The 26,658-nt window shown below is 43.1% G+C and overlaps 1 protein-coding gene across 1 annotated transcript; it reads left to right on the plus strand.

The window, feature by feature from the left end:
* The first annotated feature begins 11,219 nt into the window (after nucleotides 1-11,219).
* LOC119801719 (CKLF-like MARVEL transmembrane domain-containing protein 2A) lies at nucleotides 11,220-21,469 on the plus strand. Its single transcript, XM_038312334.1, has 4 exons — nucleotides 11,220-11,456; nucleotides 11,559-11,717; nucleotides 20,652-20,753; nucleotides 21,332-21,469. Exons 1-4 carry the CDS (start codon nucleotides 11,220-11,222, stop codon nucleotides 21,467-21,469), a joined length of 636 nt encoding a protein of 211 aa, XP_038168262.1.
* Nucleotides 21,470-26,658: the final 5,189 nt, after the last annotated feature.

Genomic DNA, 26,658 nt, shown 5'->3' on the forward strand with positions numbered 1-26,658 from the left:
TACTACAAAAAATGACCGAAGTTAACAACCACTGGTCATTAATATCACTTAATATCAATGGACTCAATTCACCTATAAAAAGGCACAGGCTAAGAGACTGGATACGAAAACAGGATCCAACATTTTGCTGTTTACAAGAAACACACCTCAACCACAAAGACAGACACCTACTCAGAGTAAAGGGTTGGGAAAAGGTTTATCAAGCAAATGGCCCTAAGAAACAAGCGGGTGTGGCCATACTAATTTCCAACAAAGTTGACTTCAAACTAAAATCAATCAGAAGAGATGGAAAGGGACACTTTATACTCATAACAGGAAAAATCCATCAGAATGAAGTCTCAATCCTGAATATCTATGCCCCTAATATAAAAGCTCCCACTTATGTAAAAGAAACACTTCTAGAACTCAAGGCAGCCATCAAACCACACACACTAATAGTTGGAGACTTCAACACTCCTCTCTCACCAATGGACAGGTCAATCAGATAGAAACCTAACAGAGAATTGAAAGACTTAATGGAGGTAATGAACCAAATGGACTTAACAGACATCTATAGAACATTCCACCCAAATAGGAAAGAATATACCTTCTTCTCTGCGGCTCATGGAACCTTTTCGAAAATAGACCATATACTTGGTAACAAAGCAAACTTCCACAGTTACAAAAAAATATTAGTAATCACCTGTGTCTTATCGGATCACCATGGATTAAAATTAGAATTCAACAACAATGCTACCCCCAGAAAGTCCACAAACTCATGGAAACTGAACAGTCAACTACTGACCCACACCTGGGTCAAGGAAGAAATCAAGAAAGAAATTAAAGTCTTTCTTGAATTTAATGAAAACAAAGACACAACATACTCAAACCTATGGGACACAATGAAAGCAGTGCTAAGAGGAAAGTTCATAGCACTAAGTGCCCACTTAAAGAAAACGGAGAAAGCACTCATTGGTGACTTAACAGCACACCTGAAAGCTCTGGAAAAAAAAGAAGCAGACTCACCTAGGAGAAGTAGAAGACTGGAAATAATCAAACTGAGGGCAGAAATCAACAAAATAGAAACACAGAAAACAATCCAAAGAATCAATGAAACAAGAAGCTGGTTCTTGGAGAAAATCAACAAGATTGACAAACCCTTAGCCAAACTAATCAAATGGCAGAGGGAGAACACACAAATTAATAAGATCAGAAATGAAAAGGGGGACTTAACCACAGACACAGAGGAAATTCAGAGAATCATTAGATCTTACTACAAAAGCCTGTATGCCACAAAATTGGAAAATGTAAAAGAAATGGACAGTTTTTTAGATAAATACCACATACCAAAGTTAAACCAGGACCAGGTAAATGCTCTAAATCGTCCTGTTAGTCGCGAAGAATTAGAAACTGTTATCAGAAACCTCCCTACCAAAAAGAGCCCAGGACCAGATGGTTTCAATGCGGAATTCTACCAGAACTTCCAAGAAGACCTAATACCTATACTCCTTAAGGTATTTCATAATATAGAAACACAAGAGTCACTGCCAAATTCCTTCTATGAAGCTACAGTTACCCTGATACCTAAACCACACAAAGACTCAACCAAGAAAGAGAATTACAGGCCAATCTCACTCATGAACATTGATGCAAAAATTCTCAATAAAATACTGGCAAACCGAATCCAAGAACACATTAGAAAAATTATCCATTACGATCAAGTAGGCTTCATCCCAGAGATGCAGGGCTGGTTCAACATACGAAAATCTATCAATGTAATCCATCATATAAATAAACTGAAGGAAAAAAACCATATGGTCATCTCATTAGATGCTGAAAAAGCATTTGACAAAATTCAGCACCCTTTTATGATAAAGGTCTTGGAGAGATTAGGGATACAAGGGTCATTCCTAAATATAATAAAAGCTATTTACAGCAAGCCGACAGCTAACATCAAATTAAACGGAGAGAAACTCAAGGCTATCCCACTAAATTCAGGAACACGACAAGGCTGTCCACTCTCTCCTTATCTCTTCAATATAGTGCTTGAAGTTCTAGCAATAGCAATAAGACAACATAAGGGAATCAAGGGGATTCGATTTGGAAAGGAAGAAGTTAAACTTTCATTATTTGCAGATGATATGATAGTATACATAAGCGACCCCAAAAACTCCACCAAAGAACTCCTACAGCTGATAAACTCCTTCAGTAACGTGGCAGGCTACAAGATCAACTCCAAAAAATCAGTCGCCCTCCTATACACAAAGGATAAGGAAGCAGAGAGGGAAATCAGAGAAGTATCACCTTTCACAATAGCCACAAATAGCATAAGGTATCTGGGAGTATCTCTAACCAAGGAAGTGAAGGATTTATTTGACAAGAACTTTAAGTCTTTGAAGAAAGAAATTGAAGAGGATACCAGAAAATGGAAGGATCTCCCCTGCTCGTGGATTGGGAGGATCAACATAGTAAAAATGGCAATTCTACCAAAAGCAATCTATAGATTCAATGCAATCCCAATCAAGGTCCCATTAAAATTCTTCACAGAGATTGAGAGGACAATAATCAACTTTATATGGAAAAACAAGAAACCCAGGATAGCCAAAAAAATCTTATACAATAAAGGTACTTCTGGAGGCATTACCATCCCTGACTTCAAACTCTATTACAGAGCTACAGTATTGAAAACAGCTTGGTATTGGCATAAAAACAGAGAAGTTGACCAATGGAATCGTATAGAAGACCCGGATCTTAAACCACAAACCTACGAACACCTGATTTTTGATAAAGGAGCCAAAAGTACACAATGGAAGAAAGAGGGCATCTTTAACAAATGGTGCTGGCATAACTGGATATCAACCTGTAGAAGAATGAAAGTAGATCCATATCTATCACCATGCACAAAACTCAAGTCCAAATGAATTAAAGACCTCGATATTAATCTGAACACATTGAGCTTGATAGAGGAGAAAGTGGGAAGTACTCTACAACAAATGGGCACAGGGAACCGTTTCCTACGCATAACCCCAGCTGCACAGACATTAAGGGCAACATTGAATAAATGGGACCTCCTGAAGCTGAGCAGCTTCTGTAAAGCAAAGGACATTGTCACTAAGACACAAAGGCAGCCTACTGACTGGGAAAAGATCTTCACCAACCCTGCAACTGACAAAGGTCTGATCTCTAAAATATATAAGGAACTCAAGAGACTAGACGGTAAAATGCCAATTAACCCAATTAAAAAATGGAGTGCTGAACTGAACAGAGAATTCTCAACAGAAGAAGTTCAAATGGCCAAAAGACACTTAAGGTCATGCTCAACCTCCCTAGCTATCAGGGAAATGCAAATCAAAACAACTTTGAGATATCATCTTACACCTGTCAGATTGGCTAAAATCCAAAACACCAATAATAACCTTTGCTGGAGAGGTTGTGGGGTAAGGGGTACACTCATCCATTGCTGGTGGGAATGCACACTTGTGCAACCACTTTGGAAAGCAGTGTGGCGGTTTCTCAGGAAATTCGGGATCAACCTACCCCAGGACCCAGCAATTCCACTATTGGGAATCTACCCAAGAGATGCCCAATCATACTACAAAAGCATTTGCTCATCTATGTTCATAGCAGCATTATTTGTAATAGCCAGATCCTGGAAACAACCTAGATGCCCTTCAGTGGAAGAATGGATGAAGAAACTGTGGAATATATACATGCTAGAATACTACTCAGCGGTAAAAAACAATGACATCTTGAATTTTGCATGCAAATGGATGGAAATAGAAAACACTATTCTGAGTGAGGTAACCCAGACCCCAAAAGATGAACATGGGATGTACTCACTTATAATCGGTTTCTAGCCATAATTAAAGGAAATCGAGCCTATAATTTGGGATCCTTGAGAAGATAATAAGAAGGTGAACTCCCAAAAGAAGATATAGTAATCCTCCTGGATATTGGAAGTAGACACGATCGCCAGGCAAAAATTGGGAACTTGAGGGTTGGGCGAGACGCGGCCAAGGGAAGATGGGGAGAGAAAAGCATGAAGGGGAGAATGGGGGGAGCTCGGAGGAATGGGATGCTTGGGATACAGGAAGGGTGGATATGGGAGCAGGGAAGCATATATCTTAATTTAGGGAGCCACCTGAGGGTTGTCAAGAGACTTGACCCTAGAGGGGTTCCCAGGTTTCCAGGGAGACGCCCCCCAGTTAGCTCCTTGGGCAGCTGAGGAGAGGGAACCTGAAAAGGGCAGTTCCTATAGCCATACTGATGAATTTCTTGCATATCACCATAGAACCTCCACCTGGCGATAGATGAAGAAAATGACAGAGCCCCACATTGGAGCACCGGACTGAGCTCCCAAAGTCCTGATGAGGAGCAGAAGGAGAGAGAACATGAGAAAGAAAGTCAGGACCGTGAGGGAACCTCCACCTGGTGATAGATGAAGAAAATGACTGAGCCCCACATTGGAGCACTGGACTGAGCTCCCAAAGTTCTGATGAGGAGCAGAAGGAGAGAGAACATGAGAAAGAAAGTCAGGACCGTGAGGGAACCTCCACCTGGCGACAGATGAAGAAAATGACTGAGCCCCACATTGGAGCACTGGACTGAGCTCCCAAGGTCCTGATGAGGAGCAGAAGGAGAGAGAACATGAGAAAGAAAGTCAGGAACGTGAGGGGTGCATTCACTCATGGAGACGGTGGGACAGAACTAATGGGAGATCACCAACTCCAGTTGGAATGGGACTGATGGATCATGCGACCAAACCCGTCTCTCTGAATGTGGCCAACAGTGGGGGCTGACTGAGAAGCAAAGGACAATGGCGCTGGGCTCTGATTCTTCTGCATGGACGGGCTCTGTGGGAGCCTTCTCAGCTTGGTCGATCACCTTCCTGGACCTGGGGGGAGTTGGGAGGACCTTGGTCTTAGCATAGAGTAGGGAACCCTGATGGCTCCTTGGCCTTGAGAGGGAGGGAGGGGGGGTGGGGGGAGGGGAGGGGAGGGAAGGGGGAGGAGGGGAGGGAAGGGGGAGGAGGGGAGGGAAGGGGGAGGAGGAGGGGAGGAGATGGAAATTTTTAAATATAAAAAAATAAACCATGAAAAAAAAACAAAATTCAGAAGAGAAATTCACAAAAGAGATGTAAAGTGTATACGGTTGAGATACATAAAAGGATAGTTTGGGGTTGGTAATACAAGTTAGGAAAAAAGTAAATTCAGTACAAAAGTTTGGACTTACCAAAATCGAATAGATAATGGAGTATTTTTTTCTGAATTTGCCAAATGCAAATGGACTGAACATTGTAAATGTAATTCTTACCTGATAATTGCTCTTATTGTATATAGTTTTACTATGTTAGAATTAAAGCCTCCCTTTTTATTTAGACAAAAAGGGGGAAATGTGTGATATTTTGATCTCATTTTGATAATAAAGCTTGCTTTGAGCCAGAGGGCAGAGCTAGCCACTAACTGACCAAAATTAACCATAGAGGCTTGGAGGACTGAGTACAGATAGGAGATAGGAAGTAGTAAGGCCAGGCTGAGAGAGGATCTCTGCCCTTTTGGATGGAGGAACAGAAGAGACAGGTCACTGGTGGCTTCTCTGCAGCTTTTCTGATCATTCAGATTCTTGCCCTGATATCCCAATTTTTTTATTTTATAATTAGATAACTGTATCACCTGTGTTCTGAACTGTGCTTATCCATTGGCCCTGGCTAGTACTGTGAGTGGCCTACCATGAAGGTCTGACTGAGTTCTGCCCTTGGTAGAGTCTTCTAGTGAGACTGTATTCTGTTTGTTCTTGTGCTTGTATCATGAGTCCTCCCACTTCAGTGTCTATGGAGAGTTAACTCTATTCACATATACCAAGACATAGCTGCAGTTACTCTTAGCTACCTCATGACTATGGGGTAGTCTGGGGTGGTCTTTCTGGAATAAGTGACAGCCTCTTGGTAGAAGTCATTCGTGTTTACAGTTTGATCTGTTAAAGTTAGCTGTATTAGAAACCGTATGTAAAACGGTATCTGTACCCTGTATACATTCCCCAAGTTGGGGAATTTTGGAAAGAATCAACTGGCCTATCTACATTGACTTTGTCCCCACAATCAGCTTGTCTCTCTCATACAACGCTGCAAGGCTCTTTATTTCTCATCCTTAATATTCCTGGCTTCTCCATTTTAACTCAGCATCATTTTGTTTTTAGAAACATTTATGTATTGGGTTTATGTGCGCTCCAGGTATCAAACTCAGCTCATCAGACTTGGCAACAAGCAACTTCGTTGCTAAACCATCTAGATGGTTCCCTAGCATTTCTTTTAGCTCTAATGTCTATTCTTGTTGTTTGTTTTGTTTTACCATAACAAACCCAGTCAGTAAAACCTGGGGAACAGGTTGGGTCTTGGGGCCATAATGCCTTTAGCCTTCATCTTAGGTGGCATGAGAATCCCTGAACCTGACCAAGAGGCAGGATCTGATGGGAGAGTACTACATATTAGGCTGTGGCACAGGCTTTAAGCTAGGAAGAGGCAGCTGACTCTGTTTCAGGATAGTGGAGACAGGCAGGTAGGGCAACAACACCTGTAGACAGACATTTCCTCTGACTTAGGATGAGTATCACCATGATTAAACTCCATAACCAAAAGCAACTTGGAAAGAAAAGGGTTTATTTTGCTTGCAACTCTGTATCACATCATTCATCACAAAAGAATTCAAGGCAGGAACTCAATCAAGCCCATAGGAACCCAGAAGCAGAGGATGACGCAGAGGTCAGGGGAGAGTACTTTTTGCTGTATTCCTTGTGACTTGCTTGGCCTGCTTTCTGCTAGAACCCAGGACCACCATTGCAGGTGTGTCTCAAACCATAATGGGCTGGGCCTTCCTCCATCCATCATTAATTAATTAATTAATTCTAGGCTTGCCTGAATTAACTAACTACGGGCTTGCTTGCCTATACCTGGATCTTCTGGAAGCACTTTCTCAATTGAGGTTCCCTCCTCTCAGATGACTTTGGCTTGCTTGGGTCATGTTGGCATAAAATTAGCCGGGACATCCTCCAGACAAACATTCCCTCCTTCAGGGAGAAAAGATGCTCATGAGGCTTGGATAGTAAACAAATCATACAGTCTAGGAAAGCTGGAACTTAACAAAATACACAAGGCCCTCCCTCCATGGTCATAGAAGCAGTAAACAATTGCAGAGAGACTCTCCAAGTAGACAAGCTGCCTCCAGTTGACTTTCCCGTCTCCAGGGTAGCAGCCTCCATGACTCATCATGGATGCTGGGGCGGGACTTTCAGTGATACAGTGGCCTGGAGTCATCCATGCTTCTCTATGTACCCCTCACCCATCATCTTGTGGACAAACACAATAAATTCACTGGTTCTCCGAGTTGGACTTAGTTGAATCATTGCTTTGGTCTCTCATGGGAGACCTACCTGGGATGAAGAGACATGTGTTCACATCTCCCCAGAAAAAGCTGGGACACCTTCTGGTATTAAGACCTACATCCTCTCCAAAGCTACAGAGAAACCCTGTCTCGAAAAAACAAACAAACAAACAAACAAAAAACCCTACATCCTGAGGATTCCCATTCCTGCTCCTCAGACCAGACAATGAGAGCGGGTCAACAGAGTTGGCAACACTGTTCTTAATTGTGTGTGTGTGTGTGTGTGTGTGTGTGTGTGTGTGTAGGTAGGTAGGTAGGTAGATAGGTAGGTAGGTATGTGTACGTGCATGCAGGTACCTGTGGAGGTGAGAAGAGTTCCCCTGGAACGGGTTATAAAGACAGCAGTGAGCCTCCACACAGGTGCTGGGAACCAAACCTGGCACCTCTACACAGGCAGCAAGGGCTCTTAACCACTGAGTCATCTATCAAGAGTCCCTTCTTTTTCTTGTAGTGACATCTTCAAATGACATCAAATTGCCCAAACCTGAAACTCACAAAATGTATTCTCCCAATAAACATTTTTTTGCTATAGAACAACTTTTGCAAATCATATACAATATCTATAAAATATTTCAAGGAAAAATTTCTTATAAATAGGTGTCTTCGCTACCGAAGAGACCTTTTGCTGTGAAGAGACTCCATGACCAAGGAAACTTCTGAAAGAAAGTATTTCATTGGGGGCTGGCTTACAGTTTCAGAAGATGAGTCTGTGACTACCATGGTTGGGAGCATGGCAGCAGGTAGACAGGCACAGCCCTGGAGCAGTAGCTGAGAGCTCACATCAGACCCACAAGCATCAAGTAGAGAGTAGGATTAGGTCTGGCTTGGATTTTGGAAACCTCAAAGCCCACACTCAATGACACACCTCTTCCAACAATGCCACACCTCCTAATCCTTTTTAAACAGTTCACCACCTAGGAACCAAACACTCAAATACAAGCCCTTAAAGGGTCCCTTCTTATTCAAACTACCACACTATGACTTCATTCTTTTCTGAGCTAGAAAACAATATTAAACACAGATGGGCATGCAGTCAGTCAGAATTGAGCAACTTGGCTCATCCAAGGAGGAAGGGGTGTGGTTATATGTTTTCTATTATGTCCAGGGCCTGCTGCTCCAGCCACAGCTTCTGCTACAAGGGCCACAGCCTGAGAAGATTCTGTTCCCTCGGGCACAGACTCTTTCAAAGCTAAGGGAAATAGTATCTAAATCTGAAGAACTCACAATTCCAGGCTAGAGGTGAAATTCTGCTCACTCTAAGAGGCTGAATATCAAGTAGCTAGCCTCAGCTTCTGCTGGCATCTTCCAAAAAAAAAAAAAAAATGCAGCATCCTTTTTTTCCGCCCCCACATAAAAGCCCTTGCTACCCTTGCTACACTTGCTTCCTCATTTCTTGTTAGCTACTTGCTGACTCAGCCTTTTGCACACAGGTTCCTTTTATTCAATCAAACACATCTTTGAACTGTTAACAAAAGCAGTAGGAAAAAAAGCAACACACTTTAAAACAACAAGTACCGCATGAGTGTCTGGCACAGCCTAGGCATCTCCTTAATCTTCTTGTTTTTTAAAATAAGGTTTCTAATCCAGGCCAGTCTCTAACTTGCTCTAGGGTTGAGGATAAACTTGAACTTCTGATTGTCCTGCTTCTACACATTCCCTATCCCATACTGGATTACAGCTATGCACCACCATGCATGGTTTCTGCGGTGCTGGGGATCAAACCCAGGGCCTTGTGCATACCAGGCCAACACTATGCCAACAACACCACTTCCATGGTCCTGGACTTAGGCTTTAAATTTTCAGGTTTACAGGCACATGAGTGTATCTTTAGACTGAGGTTAAAGACATTGCCCTGGGTCACAAAGCTTAGATAAACTGTGCCTGGATCCATATTGAATGGAAGAATGCAAGAAATAGCCAATCAAATGTTTGGACTATAGGATTAAGGAAATGGAACTTGGTTTAATTATGTGGACAGAAAATAACCAAGAAAAGAAAAAATTTAAAATGGGGTGATGTGTCTGTCAGTGGTGCTTGCTGCTAAGCATAATGGTCCAAATTCAAGTCCCAAAATGTACATAGTGGCAGGAGAGAGCTGACTCCTGCATGTTATCTCTAACCTCTACCTCTACATGGGATAGATATGCACAGGCCTACACACACACAAATGCACACATGCACACACGTACACACAAATACACACACACATTAAATAAAAATGCAGAAACTTTTTTAAAGGGTTTGAATTCCTTAAGTCCATTCCATAAGTGGTATTTGCCAACAGCACTGCATTGTGCCAAGCTGGAGCTGGGCACGGGGAGCAGAACCCTTTCTACTAAGAAATGCACACAGGGGCTAAAACAAGGCTTCATAAGAAGCTGTCATCAAGTAGCCCACAAAGAGAACTATCCAAGGCTGGAATACCAGCTGCTATCAACCCTGGTCCCGGTCTGACCACTCATCAACCGAGATTTCTCTTTCATGACCCCCCAACCTCCAGCCTTCCTCTCTTCTTGCCTGGACTGGCATCAGCTCACCTCCATGTCTTCCTGCCTTATCCAGGTTCTCCCTCCCTTCATCTCAGAGCCACTGCAGGAGGGTTTTCTGAATCTCAAACCTGTCCCCTCCTCAGAGAGCTCCAGAGCATCCTCCACCCAGGCTCAACTTTGCCAGGCACTCGAGCTACAAAGGGCATTGACTCAGTGCCGTGCTTTTCAACCTAATTAATGCTGAGACTCTTTAACACAATTCTTTGTGTTGTGGTGACCCCAACCATAAAATTATTTTCATTGCTTCTTCATAACTGTAATTTCAGCATAATTAGGAATTGAAGGGTAAATATCTGTTTTTCCTTGATGTTCGGGGAGCCCTGTGAAAGGATCATTAGGTCCAAGGGGTCGCAACCCAGATGTTGAGAACCACTGGTCTAGTAGCTAGTAGATCACAAGATCAGGTCACTGTGGACAGCAAACTCCACTCTTTCCCTTTTTCTTGGGAAAACAAACCTGGCGGACAGCAGCCAGGAGGGACCTGTTGCAGCTCTTCACATCGTCAGAGAGGAACAGTAATGAGAGATGAACGCTGAGCTCGTTGTTAATCTGGCCTTTCCTGCTCATCTGTGTTGTGTCTGACAGATCCTGTGCCTCTCGGCAGCAATCCTGTGTCTCATTGATGCATTGTTGACCTCCAATGAGATGAGAAAAAACAAGGAAAAAGACCTGAGAATGTAAACTAAGCCCTCCACCGCCCACTGAGACAGAAACTAGGATGAAGTCACCCAGCCCTTCCAGCATTTGACAGAGACTCGTGTCCGAGTATAATCACTCCCTCCAGGTCATCACAGAGCTCCAAAGCACACGTGTGTGTGGCCATAAAGACAGGATTGCTAAATCGTCAACACTTCTTCTTCCTCATGTAGCTTTGTGTAAAAGTCACGTTACACTATCCACTCCTCCACAAGGCTGTCCCAGGAGGACAGAAGGGACAGAAACCCAGGGCACAACAGCCACAAACCTGGGACTCCTTTTCAAGGAAGGCCACTCTAGGACCAGTGGGGCTCCGAGCATTCTGCCGCGTGGAGGGTGGGATGTTCCGCATCCGCCGGGGTGGGGGCGATCCTGCTGGTCCACGAGATGAGGCAGGCTCGCGCTGACCAAGCATAGGCGTTGGAATTCTGCAGTCCCAGCCGTCAGTTGAGCACCATCCTTGAACGGGTCTGAAGACACCAGGCTCTCTCTTGAGCTGGGCCTGTTCAGGGACTCCAGGCAGGGCTGAGCAGTGAGCAATTGAGAACTACTGCCAACCATGGCCGAGCCTGCGCCTGCGCCTGCGCCTACGCCTGCACCTGCGCCAGCCCCAGCGCCAGCGCCTGCACCTGCGCCTCCGCCAAAGCCAGAAGATGCCCAGAAGCAAAAAGCAGCAAATCAGCCCAAGGACGAGGTGGGCACAAGAAAAGGGTTTCGACGCTACAAGTGGGAATTCAAAGACAGCAATAGAGAGTTCTGGACAATGGGACACGCTGAGGTCAAGATCGTGAGTTTGGTAAGGTGGATTGGAATTCCAGGGGGTGTCTGTGGAGGGGAAGGTCCCAGAAGCCAGGGAGAGCCCTTGCAGGAGCTCAAGAGTGTATATTTTTCCACCCAGACCTGCATGATGGCTGGACTATACCTCTTCGAAACGATGGCCATACACCCCATCCTGATCCTGCTTCTCACTATGGAAGTATCCATCTTCACTTTCTTCATATTCCTCTACAGCTTCGCCATTAATAGATACATGCCCTTCATCTTCTGGCCTATCACTGTAAGTAAAGAATGATGTTGCCAGTCACATTCTCAAAGCACCTGGAAAAAGACAACCTCACCTCCTCTACCGGTGCTCAGGGTGGGAAGCTGGGTTAGATAACTGAAGCCAGGCAGAAAATGCTCCCCCAAAACCTAACTGTGTTGGGTCAAATAAGAGTAATCAAGGCTTTGCTGTCCTAAGAAATAGGCAGGGTTTTAACAACCAGCCATTTTTGCTAATGCTTTTTGCTGGCATCCATCTTATTGGGATATCATTCCAGGATTCAACACAGAAAATCAGACTCTGCATAAACCAGTAAGGTAGAGTGAAAGAAATGTCAAACATGGCTAAAACCATGTTAGGTCTCTAGTGAACAGGAAGAATGCTTCAGGAGCAAGGCCAACCTGAAACAGTCATCCAATGGGGTGAGGCTGAGCTTGGGAAGTCCCTCAAGCATCCATTCCTCTGGTCCCTTATCTATGCCTCAGGGACTGCAACAATCCATAGTGAGATTGACCACACGCAAACTTCTTGCCATTGTGTCTTAGGTCGCAGGTCTTGAATTCCCTCACCTCACTTACAGAACCACCAAACGTTCCCAGCTAACTCCCTCCTAGCCAACGAGCACCTCAACTTCCAGTTCCCCTTGTTCATTACCCACCTCTAGAGCCCTTGGTTCCCCAATTTCTTTCACTTCACAAACCAGCAAATGAGCTCCCCGAAGTCAAATAACCTGCCCTTCAACTAAACTCAACTAGCAAACCGCACAAAAGAAAAAGAAGAAAGATCCAAACTTAATGGAATATTCTTCTGATAGCTGTGACCACCTATCCATCTGCCCTTTTGTTAAAAGCTGTTAGTGGCCAAGTTGTGGTGGCGCACACCTTTAATCCCAGCACTCAGGCGGCAGAGGCAGGTGGATCTCTGAGTTCAACACCAACATTGTCTTCAGATTGAGTTCAAAGAAAGTGAAGTGTTACACACAGAAATCCTGTCTTAACAAAACAAAATTAATTAATTAATTAACTTTTAAAGAAAAGTTGTTAGTGTCCTGGGATCTATCCATTGTCATGAAGATCCCCAGGACAGGAAGGAAGAAGAGGAGAATTAAATTGGAAACAGAATGCACAGAAAACAAAGTAAAAAGAAAGAGACCACATGACCAGTGAAGGAATTAAAAAGATTAAGTGTGAAAGAACTAAAAAAATTAGGTCTGCCAAACCATGAAAGTCGATCCTCCCATTCTTAACCTAAAAATAGTGATTGAAATGTAACCAATATTATTTTCACTAAATAGCTTAGGTGGAAAGAAGGAAGGATGAGAAATGATGGAAAAAAGGAGGGGGAAAGCAGAAGGGAAAACAAGAGAGGAGAGGAACAAAGAGGAGAGGAGAGGAGAAGGAGGAAGAGAGAGGAGAGGAGAAGAGAAGGAGGAAGAGAGAGGAGAGGAGAGGAGAGGAGAGGAGAGGAGAGGAGAGGAGAGGAGAAGGAGGAAGAGAGAGGAGAGGAGAGGAGAGGAGAGGAGAGGAGGAAGAAAGAGGATGGGAGGGGAGGAGAGAGGAAATATAGGAAGAGGGGGGGAGGGCTAGAAGGAGGATGTAAGGGTTTTGAGATGGAAGACAGGAGTAGCGACAATACAAGCTGTGGATTGTTGGGAGGGACTCACGAGGCACCATCTCAGGAACTTGAGATACGGATTTTCAAAGACTCTCAAGACAAGAGATGAGGCCTGTCTTAGTTTGCGTCTCTGTTGCTGAGATGAAACATCACGACCAAAGCAAGTTGCACAGGAAACAGTTTATTTAGTTCATACTTCTACACCACAGTTCATCATCAAGGGAAGTCAGGATGGGAACCTAAGCAGGGCAGGGACCTGGAGGGGGGCAGGAGCAGGTGCAGAGGCCATGGAGGATGCTGCTTCTGTCTTGCTCCCCATGCTTTGCTCAGCCTGCTTCCTGTAGAGCCAAGGACCACCAGCCCAGGGATGGCACAACCCATAATGGGCTGGGCCTTCCACCATCAAACACTAATGAGGAAAACGCCCTCAGAAAAACCCTTTCTGAGGAGTAGATGTGGGTGGGTTGGGGAAGTGGGAGTGTAGTGAGAGGAGGAACTCTGGTTGGTATTTAAAATAAATTGTAAAAGATATTAAAAGAAAAAGAAAAAGGGAAATGCCCTACAGACGGATCTTATGGAGACATTTTCTCAACTGAGGTGCCCTCTTCTCTGATGACTCTTAGTTCATGTCAAATTGACATCAAACTAGCCAGCACAAGGCCTTAAGCCAAAGCCAAGGAGAGGCTTAGAAAATCAAGCCAGCACCCTGAGAATACTGCACCCATAGAGGAAAGATGGGGAAAAAAGACATATACATTTTTTCCAACACAGAGAAGCAAGAAATGTTGATCCATACTTGACCTGTGGGAGTGAGGAGGGGAGGGGTGGCTTTTCTTTGAGAATGAGAAAGCTAAAATCTTTCCCTTACATAGGTTTGGAACCTGAATTTTTGCTGCCCAGAACCTAGAAAACTCACGCCTTATGTTGCTGATGTTCTAATTACATCCTCTGAACTCATAACGGAAATAAATGCAGAACCGCAGCCAAAGCATGAAGAGATGAGTGATACATTTGGTATTTTAAAAATTCTCCAAACTAAGAATCAGAAATTGGCAAACATGGTCAATGTTTCAATAGCATATTAAATATGTCTATATTTATGATATAGCATATGTCTATAATCCTGAAACTCAAAGCCAAAACAGGAAGACTGAGCTCAATGCCATTCTGGTCTTATAACAATAAATAAATAAATAAATGAAACAAGTTGGAAGCTTGAATCATGAGACTCAGAGACCATAGATGAGCTAAGATGTGGGAAGACAAACAATGCTGCTTAAATGACTGCAGACAAAAATAAAACTATAACTCAGGTCCATGGTGGCACACACCTTTAATCCCAGCCATTGGGATGCAGAGGCAGGAAGTCGTCTTTTTAGAGGGCAGCCTAGACTACACAGAGAAACTCTAAGTCAAAAATCCAGTGGTGAAAACAGCAACAACAATGTTTGTAAGGAGGCCGTTTGTTTTTTCCTGGCTGCCCAGACTCCCAAAATAACCACACAGAAACTGTATTAAATAAGTTACTGCTTGGCCCACTAGCTCTAGCTTCTTGTTGGCTAACTCTTACATCTTAATTTAACCCATTATTATTATTAGTTTATATTTATCCGAAGGCCTCATGGCCTACTGGCATAGTTCCGGCATCTGTCCCCAGCAGGGATACATGACTTCTCCTGAATCTACCTTCTTTCTCCCAGCATTCAGTTTAGTTTTCCCCACCTACTCTATTCTGCTCTGTACAGGCCCAAGACAGTTTTATTTATTAACTAATAAAAGCATCACATATACAGAAGGATCTCCCCTTTTCTGTTTAAATAAAAAGGAAGGTTTTAACTTTAACATAGTAAAATTACATATGCAAAACAGGCATCAAGCAAGAAGTACAGTTGTGCTGGGCGGTGGTGGCGCATGCCTTTAATCCCAGCACTCGGGGAGCAGATGCAGGCAAATCTCTGTGAGTTCGAGGCCAGCCTGGTCTACAAGAGCTAGTTCCAGGACAGGCTCCAAAGCTATAGATAAACCCTATCTCAAAAAAAACCCACGAATTACAGTTACAATATTTATATCTACTTTATCTTTTTTCATAACTAAGGAAAACTATAATTATAACTATCTATTCTTCAGCTCCATTAAAGACTCCAGAGGATATAATATTACTTAAATAAATAGGAAATGCATTGTAAGCAACTTCTGAAACTCTAGAACTGACAGAGACATCTTGCTGCCTGGTCACCCAAAGTTCTTCTGTACCATTGCAGGTACCCATCTTCAGCCTGCAGGTCCATAGTATCTGGCTGACTTTCCCATGAAGCAGGAAATTTCAAAGACAGTTCCACCTGTATTGGCGTTTGTCAGTCACTTTCCTCTGTGTCCTGCAGAACGTCTGGCAGACTCTTTCATGAAGCAGGAACCCCAAAGGACCATCTCACCTTTAGACAAGTTCAGCAGTCATCTCTCCATGGGTTCCGCATGTTCAGTTCACACAGCATAGCATCAAGCAGTCTCGGCAAAAACAGTTCCTTGCCCAATGGCTAACCAGTGCCATCCATAAGGAGCCTCTTCAATGCCCATCATTTTCTTGAAGTAGATTGCCAGGAACAGATGTATCTCTTTGTCATGAAAAGTCCCAACTTCTTTTTTTTTTTTTTTTTTTTTTTTTTGGTTTTTTGAGACAGGGTTTCTCTGCAGATTTAGAGCCTGTTTTGTTGTAGACCAGGCTGGTCTCGAGCTCATAGAGATCCGCCTGCCTCTGCCTCCCGAGTGCTGGGATTAAAGGTGTGCCGCCACCACCGCCCGGCTCCAACTTCTTAAAAACATTTTAAATGTCATATTCTGAAGGTCTCTGAAAGATTTGAAGCATCCATATCTAACTGAAATATATCTCTGTATATCTAAAAAGCCTAACTAACATGACTTCAAGCTTGTCTATTGTAGATGATCACCTATTAATCTATATCTCTTAACTATACATTACATTTTTTAAATGAGCTGAGGAAACACAATACCTTAATCAAGATCAGAAATACATATACACTGTATAACAAAATTGACCTTAAATTTGTAGCAATAAACCAAGATCCATACCAATGTAAATTTCTATAGCCAAATGAAGTCAGAATGTGGACAGATGAGTTAAAAGGCAGATCAGGGCCCGTTGTGGTGGCACCCGTCTGTCATTCGAGCACTCAGGAGGCTGAGGAAAGAGGCTCAGGAGTTCAAGGCCAGCCTGCACCACAGTGTGAGTTTGAGGCCAACCTGAGGCAAAGCAAGACCTCGTCTAAACAAAAACTTGTTGGGGGAGTTAGAATGTGTCTAGAGAAGTAATCCAGTAGTTAAGAATACCTGGTGCTCTTACAGAGGACCTGGGTACACTTCCAGCCCCCGTACCAGGTGGCTTTTGGTCTTCTGTGACTTGGCCTTCAAAGGATCTTCTGGCCTCCAACTAGACACGCATGTGATACACATATACATATGCAGGCAAAACACTCATGCATATAAAATAAAAACAAGTAAATAGAATGAGTGAGCAGTAATCTCTACTCAGAGTGCAACCATTGAACGGGTAGATATACTTTCAAGATGGAGAACAGCTACATGAATGAAGGTAATCAAGGGTCCCAGTTATTGCTTGGGGATTCCTGCGGTTATTGTTTGGGACTAACTTCATGGGGTTCAAGTAAGGGGGGAGTTTGGTCACAAAGGCTGTAATTTGGGTGGTTCTCTATTAAGACTAATAAATAGGCTTGGAGTGATTTTAATCATATGCAACCCCAATTATGCATAGTTATAAGATGGTAAATAGGGGATTCTTCCTCAAAGTTCTCTTGAAAACACAGTTTGAGCTTATTGCACATGCTCCCAAAAACAGTTTAGGACAGAACAGCCCTTCTACCATCCATATCCCCCTCCACAGTACTGAATAAATAGGAGTAGAAATTGTCCAAGTCATTAACGGGAGGGGAAACTTATTCCACTAGCAGTTTGATGCAGGTGGGTGCCCTAGGTTGATTACAGGTTGTTAGGTGCCTTGTTCAGTGAGGACTGTGTATGCATAATACATGCTACTGTATGCAACAGAACGCCCTAGGATGCCAAAAGCATTGTTAGAAGAGGGATCTTTGGGACTAGAGGGATGCTTCAGGAGTTAAGAGCACTGGCTGATCTTCGAGAGGAACTTGGTTGAATTCCCAGCACCCTTATGGCAGGCAGTTCACTATAACTCTATTTCCAGTGGTCTGGTACCTTCTTTTGGACTCCGCAGGCACCAGACACACATGCACACAGACATACACATAGCCAAAATATGCACATAAAATGCAATAATAAATGTTTTAAAAGAGAAATAATGGGAACGTATACATAGCCCAAATCAAGTGATGTCCTAAGTTTGCTTGTCCCAACAAGATACTTTATTTCACAAGTAAAAAAATCTAGTGTATATATGAAGGAAATACCAAAACCAAAAGAATTAAGAAAATTCCTGAGGCACAAAACACTGGATCTGAGAATGCAGCTGTTAGTAATGTTGCTTGCCTAGCATGTGCAAAGTTCTGGGTCTGAGCCTCAATCGCTGCACAAACTGGGTGCAGTGGTGTGTTTGTGTAATCCTAAAACTCATATGGGGAAGCAGGAAGAACAAAAATTCAAGATTATCCTTGTCAACACAATGATTTTGAGGCTCTCCGGGAATACATGAAATCCTATCTCAAACAAAAGAATAAGAAAAACGAAACAGCAAAAAACCATAAAATTGATGAAAGAAGAAACAAAAGATCAATAGTGAGAATTCAGAAAACAAAAAAAATTACACACCTTTAGTCCCAATGCCCCCTTTCCCTCCACCTTCTATCCCACCTCACCCCCATCCATTCCTCAGGTAGGGTAAGTCTTCCCATGTGGAGTCAACAAAGTCTAGCACATTGCTTTGAGGAAGGTCCAATGCCCTGTCTATTAGATATAGATTGAGCAAGGTATCCATCCAAAGAGAATGGAAAAACAGGACTACAGAACATTACAAGATGATATAAAAGTCTTTGGTCAGCAGTGACTTTGTAACCAATCAAAGTACTGGAACTGTTTGACTGTTGAAGACTCAGACACAAATGGTGCATCCTATGTCACCCTGGCCAAGGCTCAGCTAACATCTTCCAAAGGGTGATCTCTGGCTTCTAGACACAGTCCATGTGGCTGTTACTCTCTTGAACTCTCAACAGCTGTGATTACATAAACACAATTTGGCTCATTAATGCCCTTTGTGGAAGCAACAGATGCTCATGTCCCACAACCTAAAGATTTATATGTAATCAAAGACTGATGCAGAAAGAAGAGACATTTTTCTTCAGTAGGGTAGCCACTGGGATGGTTCCTGTGCTTCTGTATACAAATTTTCACCCATGCACCTAAAAACGACCACAGTGAAACTCAATGGGACACACGCGCACACACACACACACACGGATGCACACACACACACACACACACGGGCAGGGAGGTGGGGAGAAGGTGGAAATAGTTGGGAAGAAGTAGAATAGCCAAAGTGGGAAGAAAGACAAAGAGAAGGTGACGGGAGGTGGCGGGGGGAGAGGGGCAATGTGTTCAATTCCTTTCTACTCATGTTTGAAAATATAATGAGGGGGCTGGAAAGATGGTTCAGTGGTTAAGAGCACTGACTGTTCTTCCAGAGGGCCCATGTTCAATTCCTAGAACCTACATGGCATCTAACAACTGTAGCTCCGAGATCTAATACCTTCAAACAGACATTCATGCAGGAAAAACACCAATACAAATAAAATAAAAATAAATTGTTAAATAAAATATAATCAGCACATTATTAAGTATAACTAATATGAGCTAATAAAAACATTATAAATAAATTTCTTTGAAAAAATTGAAAGAATTACAAAAATGGATTTTCCCAACCAAATGCAAGAGTTACCCTAAGTTTGATGCTAGATTATGGATTAACTAATGGAATTGTTACAAATGGAATGTTTGTGTCCTCCCTAGATGTTTGTGTCCCCCTCCCTGAGATGGGGCCTTTGAGGAAGCAACTAAGAATAAACAGAAAACTTAAGGTTGGGACCCTGATCCAAAACCATTAGTATTATTACAAGAAGAGACAGGTCCTATGACCTGTCTCCAATGGAAAGTCATATGAAGATAGAGAGCGAAGGGAAGCTGCCTCCAGCCAGGGAGAGGGCTCTGGTGCCTCGCTCCTGGTCTTCCAGGCTCCAGAAGGCCAGAGGATAAACATCTATAGTTTAAGCCACCCAGTTTACTGTGCTTTATAATGAATGGTGTGCTAACATAGAGGCAGATCAGAGGATTCAGACTTACACTCATCCTGTGGCTTATATATGAGAGGTAGCATTGAAAACACTGGGACAGCAGCTGGAGAATTGGCTAAGCATTGAGAGCACTGGCTGTTCCTGCAGAGGACCCAGCTGGGTTCCCAGCACCCAAACACCGCCACAAGCTGCTGTAACTCTAGTTCTAGATATCATAGTGCCCTCTCTGACCTTCTCAGGCACTACACACATTTGGCAGATTACACACATGCAGGCAACACCCTCATAGACATAAAATGAAAATAAGTAAAACTTTTTTTAAAAGATAGTTGGACAGAATATTCAATGAGAGTAACTAGGAAAATTGCCAGGAGAGATTGTACATCCCACGAAAATTAAAAACAACTTAAAATTTAGACATTCTATGAAAAAAATATCTAATAGAAAATGAGGAAAGGAGCATAAATACTTAGAATTTTGGTTGGTTTTATTCTGTGTTTGGAGAAGAGAGCTTGTACGTGGTAAAGGAGGACCAAATCCTCAAGGAATGAAAGAAAAAAATTGATGAAGGAAGCAATCAGGGAAGGTGGTCCAGGGGGTAAGGCGGGGTTAGGTGAAGAGGGAACTTCAAGGCTCCCAGAGAGCAAGGACATCCTCCCAGCAATACTGCTCGTGGAAACTCTGGAGAGGACAGCACAGAAATGATGAGGGGAAGTACCTAACAGATACCTTGAAGTAGTCTGTTTATGCATTTATCTACACGATTATTGATGGGTACCAGACACCTGGTTTTGCAGACAAGATGGTATCTTGTGTCTCACCTGGGCTGACAGCAGTTAAGTCTGGACTCTGTCCTCTGCTCGCAGAGGCCAGCAGGGAGCCATGGTTGATCTGCTTGGCCAGGAACACTTTTACCTTTGTATGTTTTGTTTGAAATTATCAGGGTTGTGCAGGGGCATTTGAGCATGGTTACATGGAGGGAACTGTGCTGTGTCTGGGGTGGGTGCACAACCATCTAAGACTAGCTTACCTCTCCCCTTTCCAGGACCTCTTCAATGACCTCTTCTCCTGCGTGTTCCTCATAGGCGGCGTGGTGTTTGCTACGAAAGCCAGACGAGTGATGCCAAAGCCCTACTTAATAGCTGTGGTGAGGTGCTTCTGCTGAGCGGTGGATCTCCTCAAATCAGCCTCATAAATGTCCTGGGATCAAAGCTGGGTTGCAGCGCTGACTCTGTGGAGTGCTGGTCCAGCCTGATCTACAGCATCGCAAAATCCTAATGTAGTACCTCATGCGTATCTGTAAGACTGGTACTCAGGAGGTAGAGGCAGAGGATCCAAAGTCCTTGGCTCAATAACGAGTTCAAGGCAAGCCTGGGATACATGAGACACTGTCTCAAGCAAATAAACAAACGAAACTTGGGGATGAAGGCAAATTTAAGACGTTGGTCCATGTTTCTAATGGAGAAGACACGTTTTTAAAGGTGGCATCTAGGAAGGCAGACAAGTTACCTGTCACCCTCCCTCATGTTTGTCCAAAGGAAAAAGAAAATAAACCAGATGAGGGGCACTGGGCATGGAACCAGGGAGAGCAGACTGAGAGTGGGTCTGGGAGGGAGACATTTAGGGGTATACTGTACATCACCTCCGAGGATAGACTTGGAAGGGAATCTGTGCCTTCCTTCTAGGTGCGTGATGAAAATCATGATGATCCATTTGTTTCCCTAGGTTCTTATGGGAGTGGCCGCCATTTTTGTTTTTATCGACCTATGTCTTCAAAAGCAACACTTCAAAGGCACGCGGCTCCGAAAGGATGCTCTGGGAGACACTGGCCTCCAAAAGCTGCTGGAGACAGAAAATAAGTGATGGACAGCGACACCTGTGGCAGGAATGGCAGCAAGTTTTGTGGCCAGGCCTTCCTACATGCTCCCCTGTTGGCGCCCTAGCCTACTTTTCTTTCCCATCAATAAACACCTCTTGGAAAGTAAATTTCCTCTTTAAACAAATTTTATACTAAAAGTTAGACAAGATTTGTCCAGTGCATTTCATCCCATAGAAACTCCTGGAGATTTCGGTGCTGAGAGAAGGCCCCCAAATGGTCGTGATCTACAGGTTGAGAACCACTGCCCTAGCTGCTCTAGCCACCCTGAGAGAATCTTCCTCCAGAGGGAAAGGGGAAGACAGACAAGGAAGGGAGGAGATCAGTAGGGAGGAGCCTGGAGTCCTGAGCCTGAAAGGGAGGATTAACAAACAGTGCTGCTCAGTGCGCATGACAGACTTTCTCATCTCAGCTGGGCCCAACACAGGCGTTAGCTCCACTCCCTTGTCTTGGGAATTCAAAGAATGGAACCCACAGACAAGGCTGAGTCCCCAAGAGGTTTTGTACGATTATAGACAGAAGGCTTGAGGACTAGGGAGACAGATTTTTGGTTAAAGCATCCTGCACCTAGAGAGGACACCAGGTAGGGTTGCTGACAACTACCTGTAACCTCATCTCCACAATCCAACTGCCTCTTCAGGTCTCCACATGCCAACTACCCTCACATGCGCATACTCCACACAGAAAAGCATACAGACATAGAATAAGCCTTTAATAAAACATAAAAGGGAAAGCTTAAAGATGAAAAATTAAAGATTTGGGGCAGAGGATCTAGAGAGATGGTTTGTCGGTTAAGAGCACTGGCTGCTTTTCCAGGGACCCAGGTTACGTTCCCAGCACCTGATGGTGACTCACAAGCATCTGTGGCTCCAGGGACCTGACACCCTTTTCTGATCTCCATGGACACCACACATACATGTGGCATAGATACATGCATGGAGGTAAAATGCCCATACAGGGAATGAAACCACAAGATAGCTGCTAGCCCTGGCTATGCAGACAACAAAGTCACACCTGTCACCGCTGCTGCTAGGCCTCAGGCTGGCTTTTTCTTTCTTGTCTCAAGCCCTCTGGGTGAGCCTGGAATTTTCCTGTCTACAACAGCCTCCAGATGCCAACCAAACTCCACAGGCCCCAAACTCCAGAGGAGCCCGGACTCCATTTGGAATTAGCCACCCACAACTGGCTGACTCTTACACATGTGTAGCGTCTGTATGTTCTCTTGGGTCTGCTTCTCAGACAGCTGGCTCCTTCTCCACATGGGTTGCGGACTCCCCTGGATCCCCTCCTCTGACACACTAGGTTAGTTGTCTTTACACCAGCTCAGGCTACCAGTGCTGTGACCACCACACATCGCAGCTCACAGCTCTACATGGGCAGTGACTGCTGCCCTTAGCCAGGCTGGACACTGTCTGTGTTCTCTGCCCAACCAAGCTACGTAATGACAGTCAGCCTTGCCCTTCACTGTCACTGTCAGCAGATCTGGGGAGATACCTGGGAATTCTTAGAGGGGGAAATTTTTTAAAAATGGGAATATATATATATATATATATATATATATTCCCATTTTTAAATACATAAAATCCTTAGAAGTACAAACTAATGATACTAAGAAAAAAATATTTATACAGAGACAGAGGAGTTTAAAGCAGAAGTTATCATTCCATTGCATTGTGTAACTAAAGAGGAGGGGCCTAAGGTTATTAGAAAACCAATCTTAATTTATTCAGTCACCACTCGGGAAGGACCACCAGACACTAGGCATCCCCAAGGCTATTCAGAAGTTAAAAGGGATCCTATAGAAATGTTAGGTTGGAAGAGATTTAAGGAAGCAATAATTTCATATGGTATACATTCACCTTTTGTGAAGCAGATATTAAATTCAAGGACTCCTTGGAACGGAATTATTCTATCAGACTGCAAAGATTTAGCTACAGCCATATTGGAAGCTGGTTCTCAGTTAGAGAGGAGAACCTGGTGAGTAGATGACAATACTTGGCTCGTCAAAGAATGGCGTAGGGCTTAGGGGTTGAGAGTTCCCAAGATCAAAACTTTGGTGAAGACCATTATGCTGATGTGGAAAGACGTATTTGATGATCATGCCTTGGCCCAATGCTGTACTGCAGCTTTAAATGATTGAGACAAGATTGAAGAATCAGGAAAGGGGTCTGAGTGATTTACTAAAATTATACAAGCCCCCCCCCCCAAAAAAAACCTTCAACGATTTACTACAAAGACTGACTTTAGGTGTAAATAGAATGATATCAGATTCAGAAGTCAGATGAATATTAATTGAATCTTTTGCTTTTGAAAATGTTAATTCAGAATGTAAAGGGGTGATGAGGCCATTAAAGGCAAGTTCAGCACCCACACGTGAATGGATTAGAAACACAACTGATATCGGATCTCGTGCTTATGATGATAATTGGATAGGAGTAGTGACTTCTAAAAATTTTAAGAAAAATCAGAAGGTTAGATGTTTTAACTGTGGTAAAGCAGGTCATCTGAAAAGGGATTGTAGGCAGGGCATCCCTAGGAACAATAATATTTTTCTAGAGAGAATCCAAACAGAAGGCCTCCACCTTCTGGAATATGCAGGTATGGCAAAGGCCAACACTAAATTAATGAAGGCAGATTAACATGGGATAAGTAAAGTAACTCTTTGCTGTCAGGAAATGCCATAGAGGGGCTATTGCAGGCCCCCATGTGAAATTTAGTTCAATCATTCCCTGTCAACACTGGAAAATACTCAATTAATTAATTAAAAGGCTTAATGCCTGTTATGAAAAACCATACTGCTCTGGAAGACAAAACAGCTTTAGAAGACAAAACAAAATTTTCAGGAGAAACCAGAAAGCAAATATTTTGGCAAACTTACATAAATGATCAAGGACCAAAGTTAAAACTATGAAAAAATAGCATTGTAATTGAGAGTTTGGTAGACACAGGGGAAGATATAATAATAATCACATCAAAGTCTTGGCATCCAAATTGGCCTCTTCAGGAAGTAAGTGTTCAGCTTTTAGGGATTGTAAATTTATCTCAGGTAAAAACAAAGCACAAAATGAGCAAATGTACAGGGCCAGGACAGCGGAGAATATTAAAGCGTGTGTGGATAACATAACTGGATTTATAGGAATATGGTTTGTTACAGTGGTGGACTACTCAGAAAACATTCCTCTAATCTCAGAAACAAGCCATAAACTAACATAGGTTTCTGAGAAAAATATTAGAAGGTATTATAAAGAGCAGCCACTGACCATTCAGGTTGTACGTACGCAGGGTATAACGTCTGCTGATCTTTTAAAGGTACAAACAGCCCTAAATTTAAAATGGTTGACAGACAAACCTGTATGGATGGAACAATGGCCTTGGACATCAGAAAAATTGCAGGCACTCGAACGGCTGATACGGGAGCAGCTAAGTGCTCAACATATTGAAGAATCAACCAGCCCTTGAAATTCTCCTGTATTTATCATTAAAAAGAAATCTGTAAAATGGAGAGTGGTAACAGACATAGAGCTGTTAATCAAGTGATCTGTCCAATGGGAGCTTTACAGTCTGGAATTCCCTAATCTTCTTTATTACCTAATGGATGGTCTATTATAGTGATTGGTTTAGGAGACTGCTCTTTTACTATACCTTTGCAAGGTAAAGATAGAGAAAAATGTTCCTTCATAGTGCCTACTTATAAGAAATCCCAACCTGTTAAAAGATGCCAGTAGAAAACCTGTCCATAAGGAATGTTAAACAGCCCTACCTTGGGAAGTAGAAAAAGACAAGATCTCCTGAGTAAATTGGGAGCATGGAGAGAGAGAGTTGAAGGGGAGGGAAGAGGCAGGGAGCAGAGAAAAATGTAGAGCTCAATAAAAATAATAAAAAAAAAATCTGGGTTAGCCAGTTCAGTGACTCTGTTCCAGGAACTAGCTGACCATAAAGTTAGATCATAATCTTGAGAATAATCTTGAGAAATGGGGAGTTACCCCTTTGTGATTATCACTGGTATTTTCAGAATTTTCCAGTGATCACTGGTATTTTTGGAATTTTCCAATGACGCCCTCCCTGCCCCCTTTGGGTTGTGGTTTCTTTCCCCTAAATACCCCCTCTCCCAGCTACTCGGGGTTGAACTCTTCTACCCCTGCATGGAATATGAGTCTTGGCCTCAGCGTGCTGATTCTTGTCCTGTCAATAAACCACATGTGATTGCAGCAAGGACGGTCTCTCGTGAGTTCCTGGGAGGTCGTGTTGTCCCAAGACTTGAGTGAATCTCCCCACTCGGGGGGAGGGGTGTCTTTCAAAGAAAACAAAGCAGTACAGACAGTCAAAAACCATTTTTATGTGAACATTCTATACCTTAAAACTTTGTTTTTGTTAAATCTGGTTAAAATTAAAATAAAACTAGTTAAAAAGTTAAAGCTAGCTGGGCAGTGGTAGCACACACCTTTAATCCCAGAACTCGGGAGGCACAGGCAGGAGAATCTCTGTGAGTTCAAAGCCAGCCTGGTCTAGAGAATGAGTTCCAGGACAGGTTTCAAAGCAACAGGAAAACCCTGTCTTGAAAAACAAACAAACGGGGAAAAGAAAACCACTAAAAATTGATCATTTAAAATCTATCATGGGTAATCTTAAAGAAACCATATGACATGATCCCAATTTGAATTGCCACCATTTTGTAGTCAGTCACATGACTGGCCACCATTTGCTGGAGTTAAGAAAAGATGTCACAGCATTTCACCATCATCTTGATTAGAGAAGGCCGTGTAAAATAAGTCTCACAGGAGACAACAGATCTACAAGATAATTTTGATTGAGGTAGATTTTTATATAATTCATGTCCTGTCCTAAAAACAAGGTTTATAAGAAAATAAGATTTAAAATATTAAAGCTGCACCCCAATGCCTTTATACTCAAGAATGTACCTTGTCCTACCACTTAAACTTTGCAGTTTAGAAGTCATCCAGGTTATAATGGTTTTAAAGACATAAAGGGATCATAGGAAACAGCTGAGGCTTGTATGGGAGCCCACGCAGGACTCAGTTTCCATCTGGAGCCAATTCTTCATTTGAGTTCAAGCTTGCCTGCTCTGCTTGCTCCAGTATCCTTGAGGGCCGTGAGAAAGTTCTGATTAAGCCCATGGGAAAGAGCATTTTACCCAGGAAAGAGAGCACATTATCTA

This window comes from Arvicola amphibius, chromosome 15 (genome assembly GCF_903992535.2).
Source record: "Arvicola amphibius chromosome 15, mArvAmp1.2, whole genome shotgun sequence".
In the NCBI taxonomy this organism is placed as follows: domain Eukaryota; kingdom Metazoa; phylum Chordata; class Mammalia; order Rodentia; family Cricetidae; genus Arvicola; species Arvicola amphibius.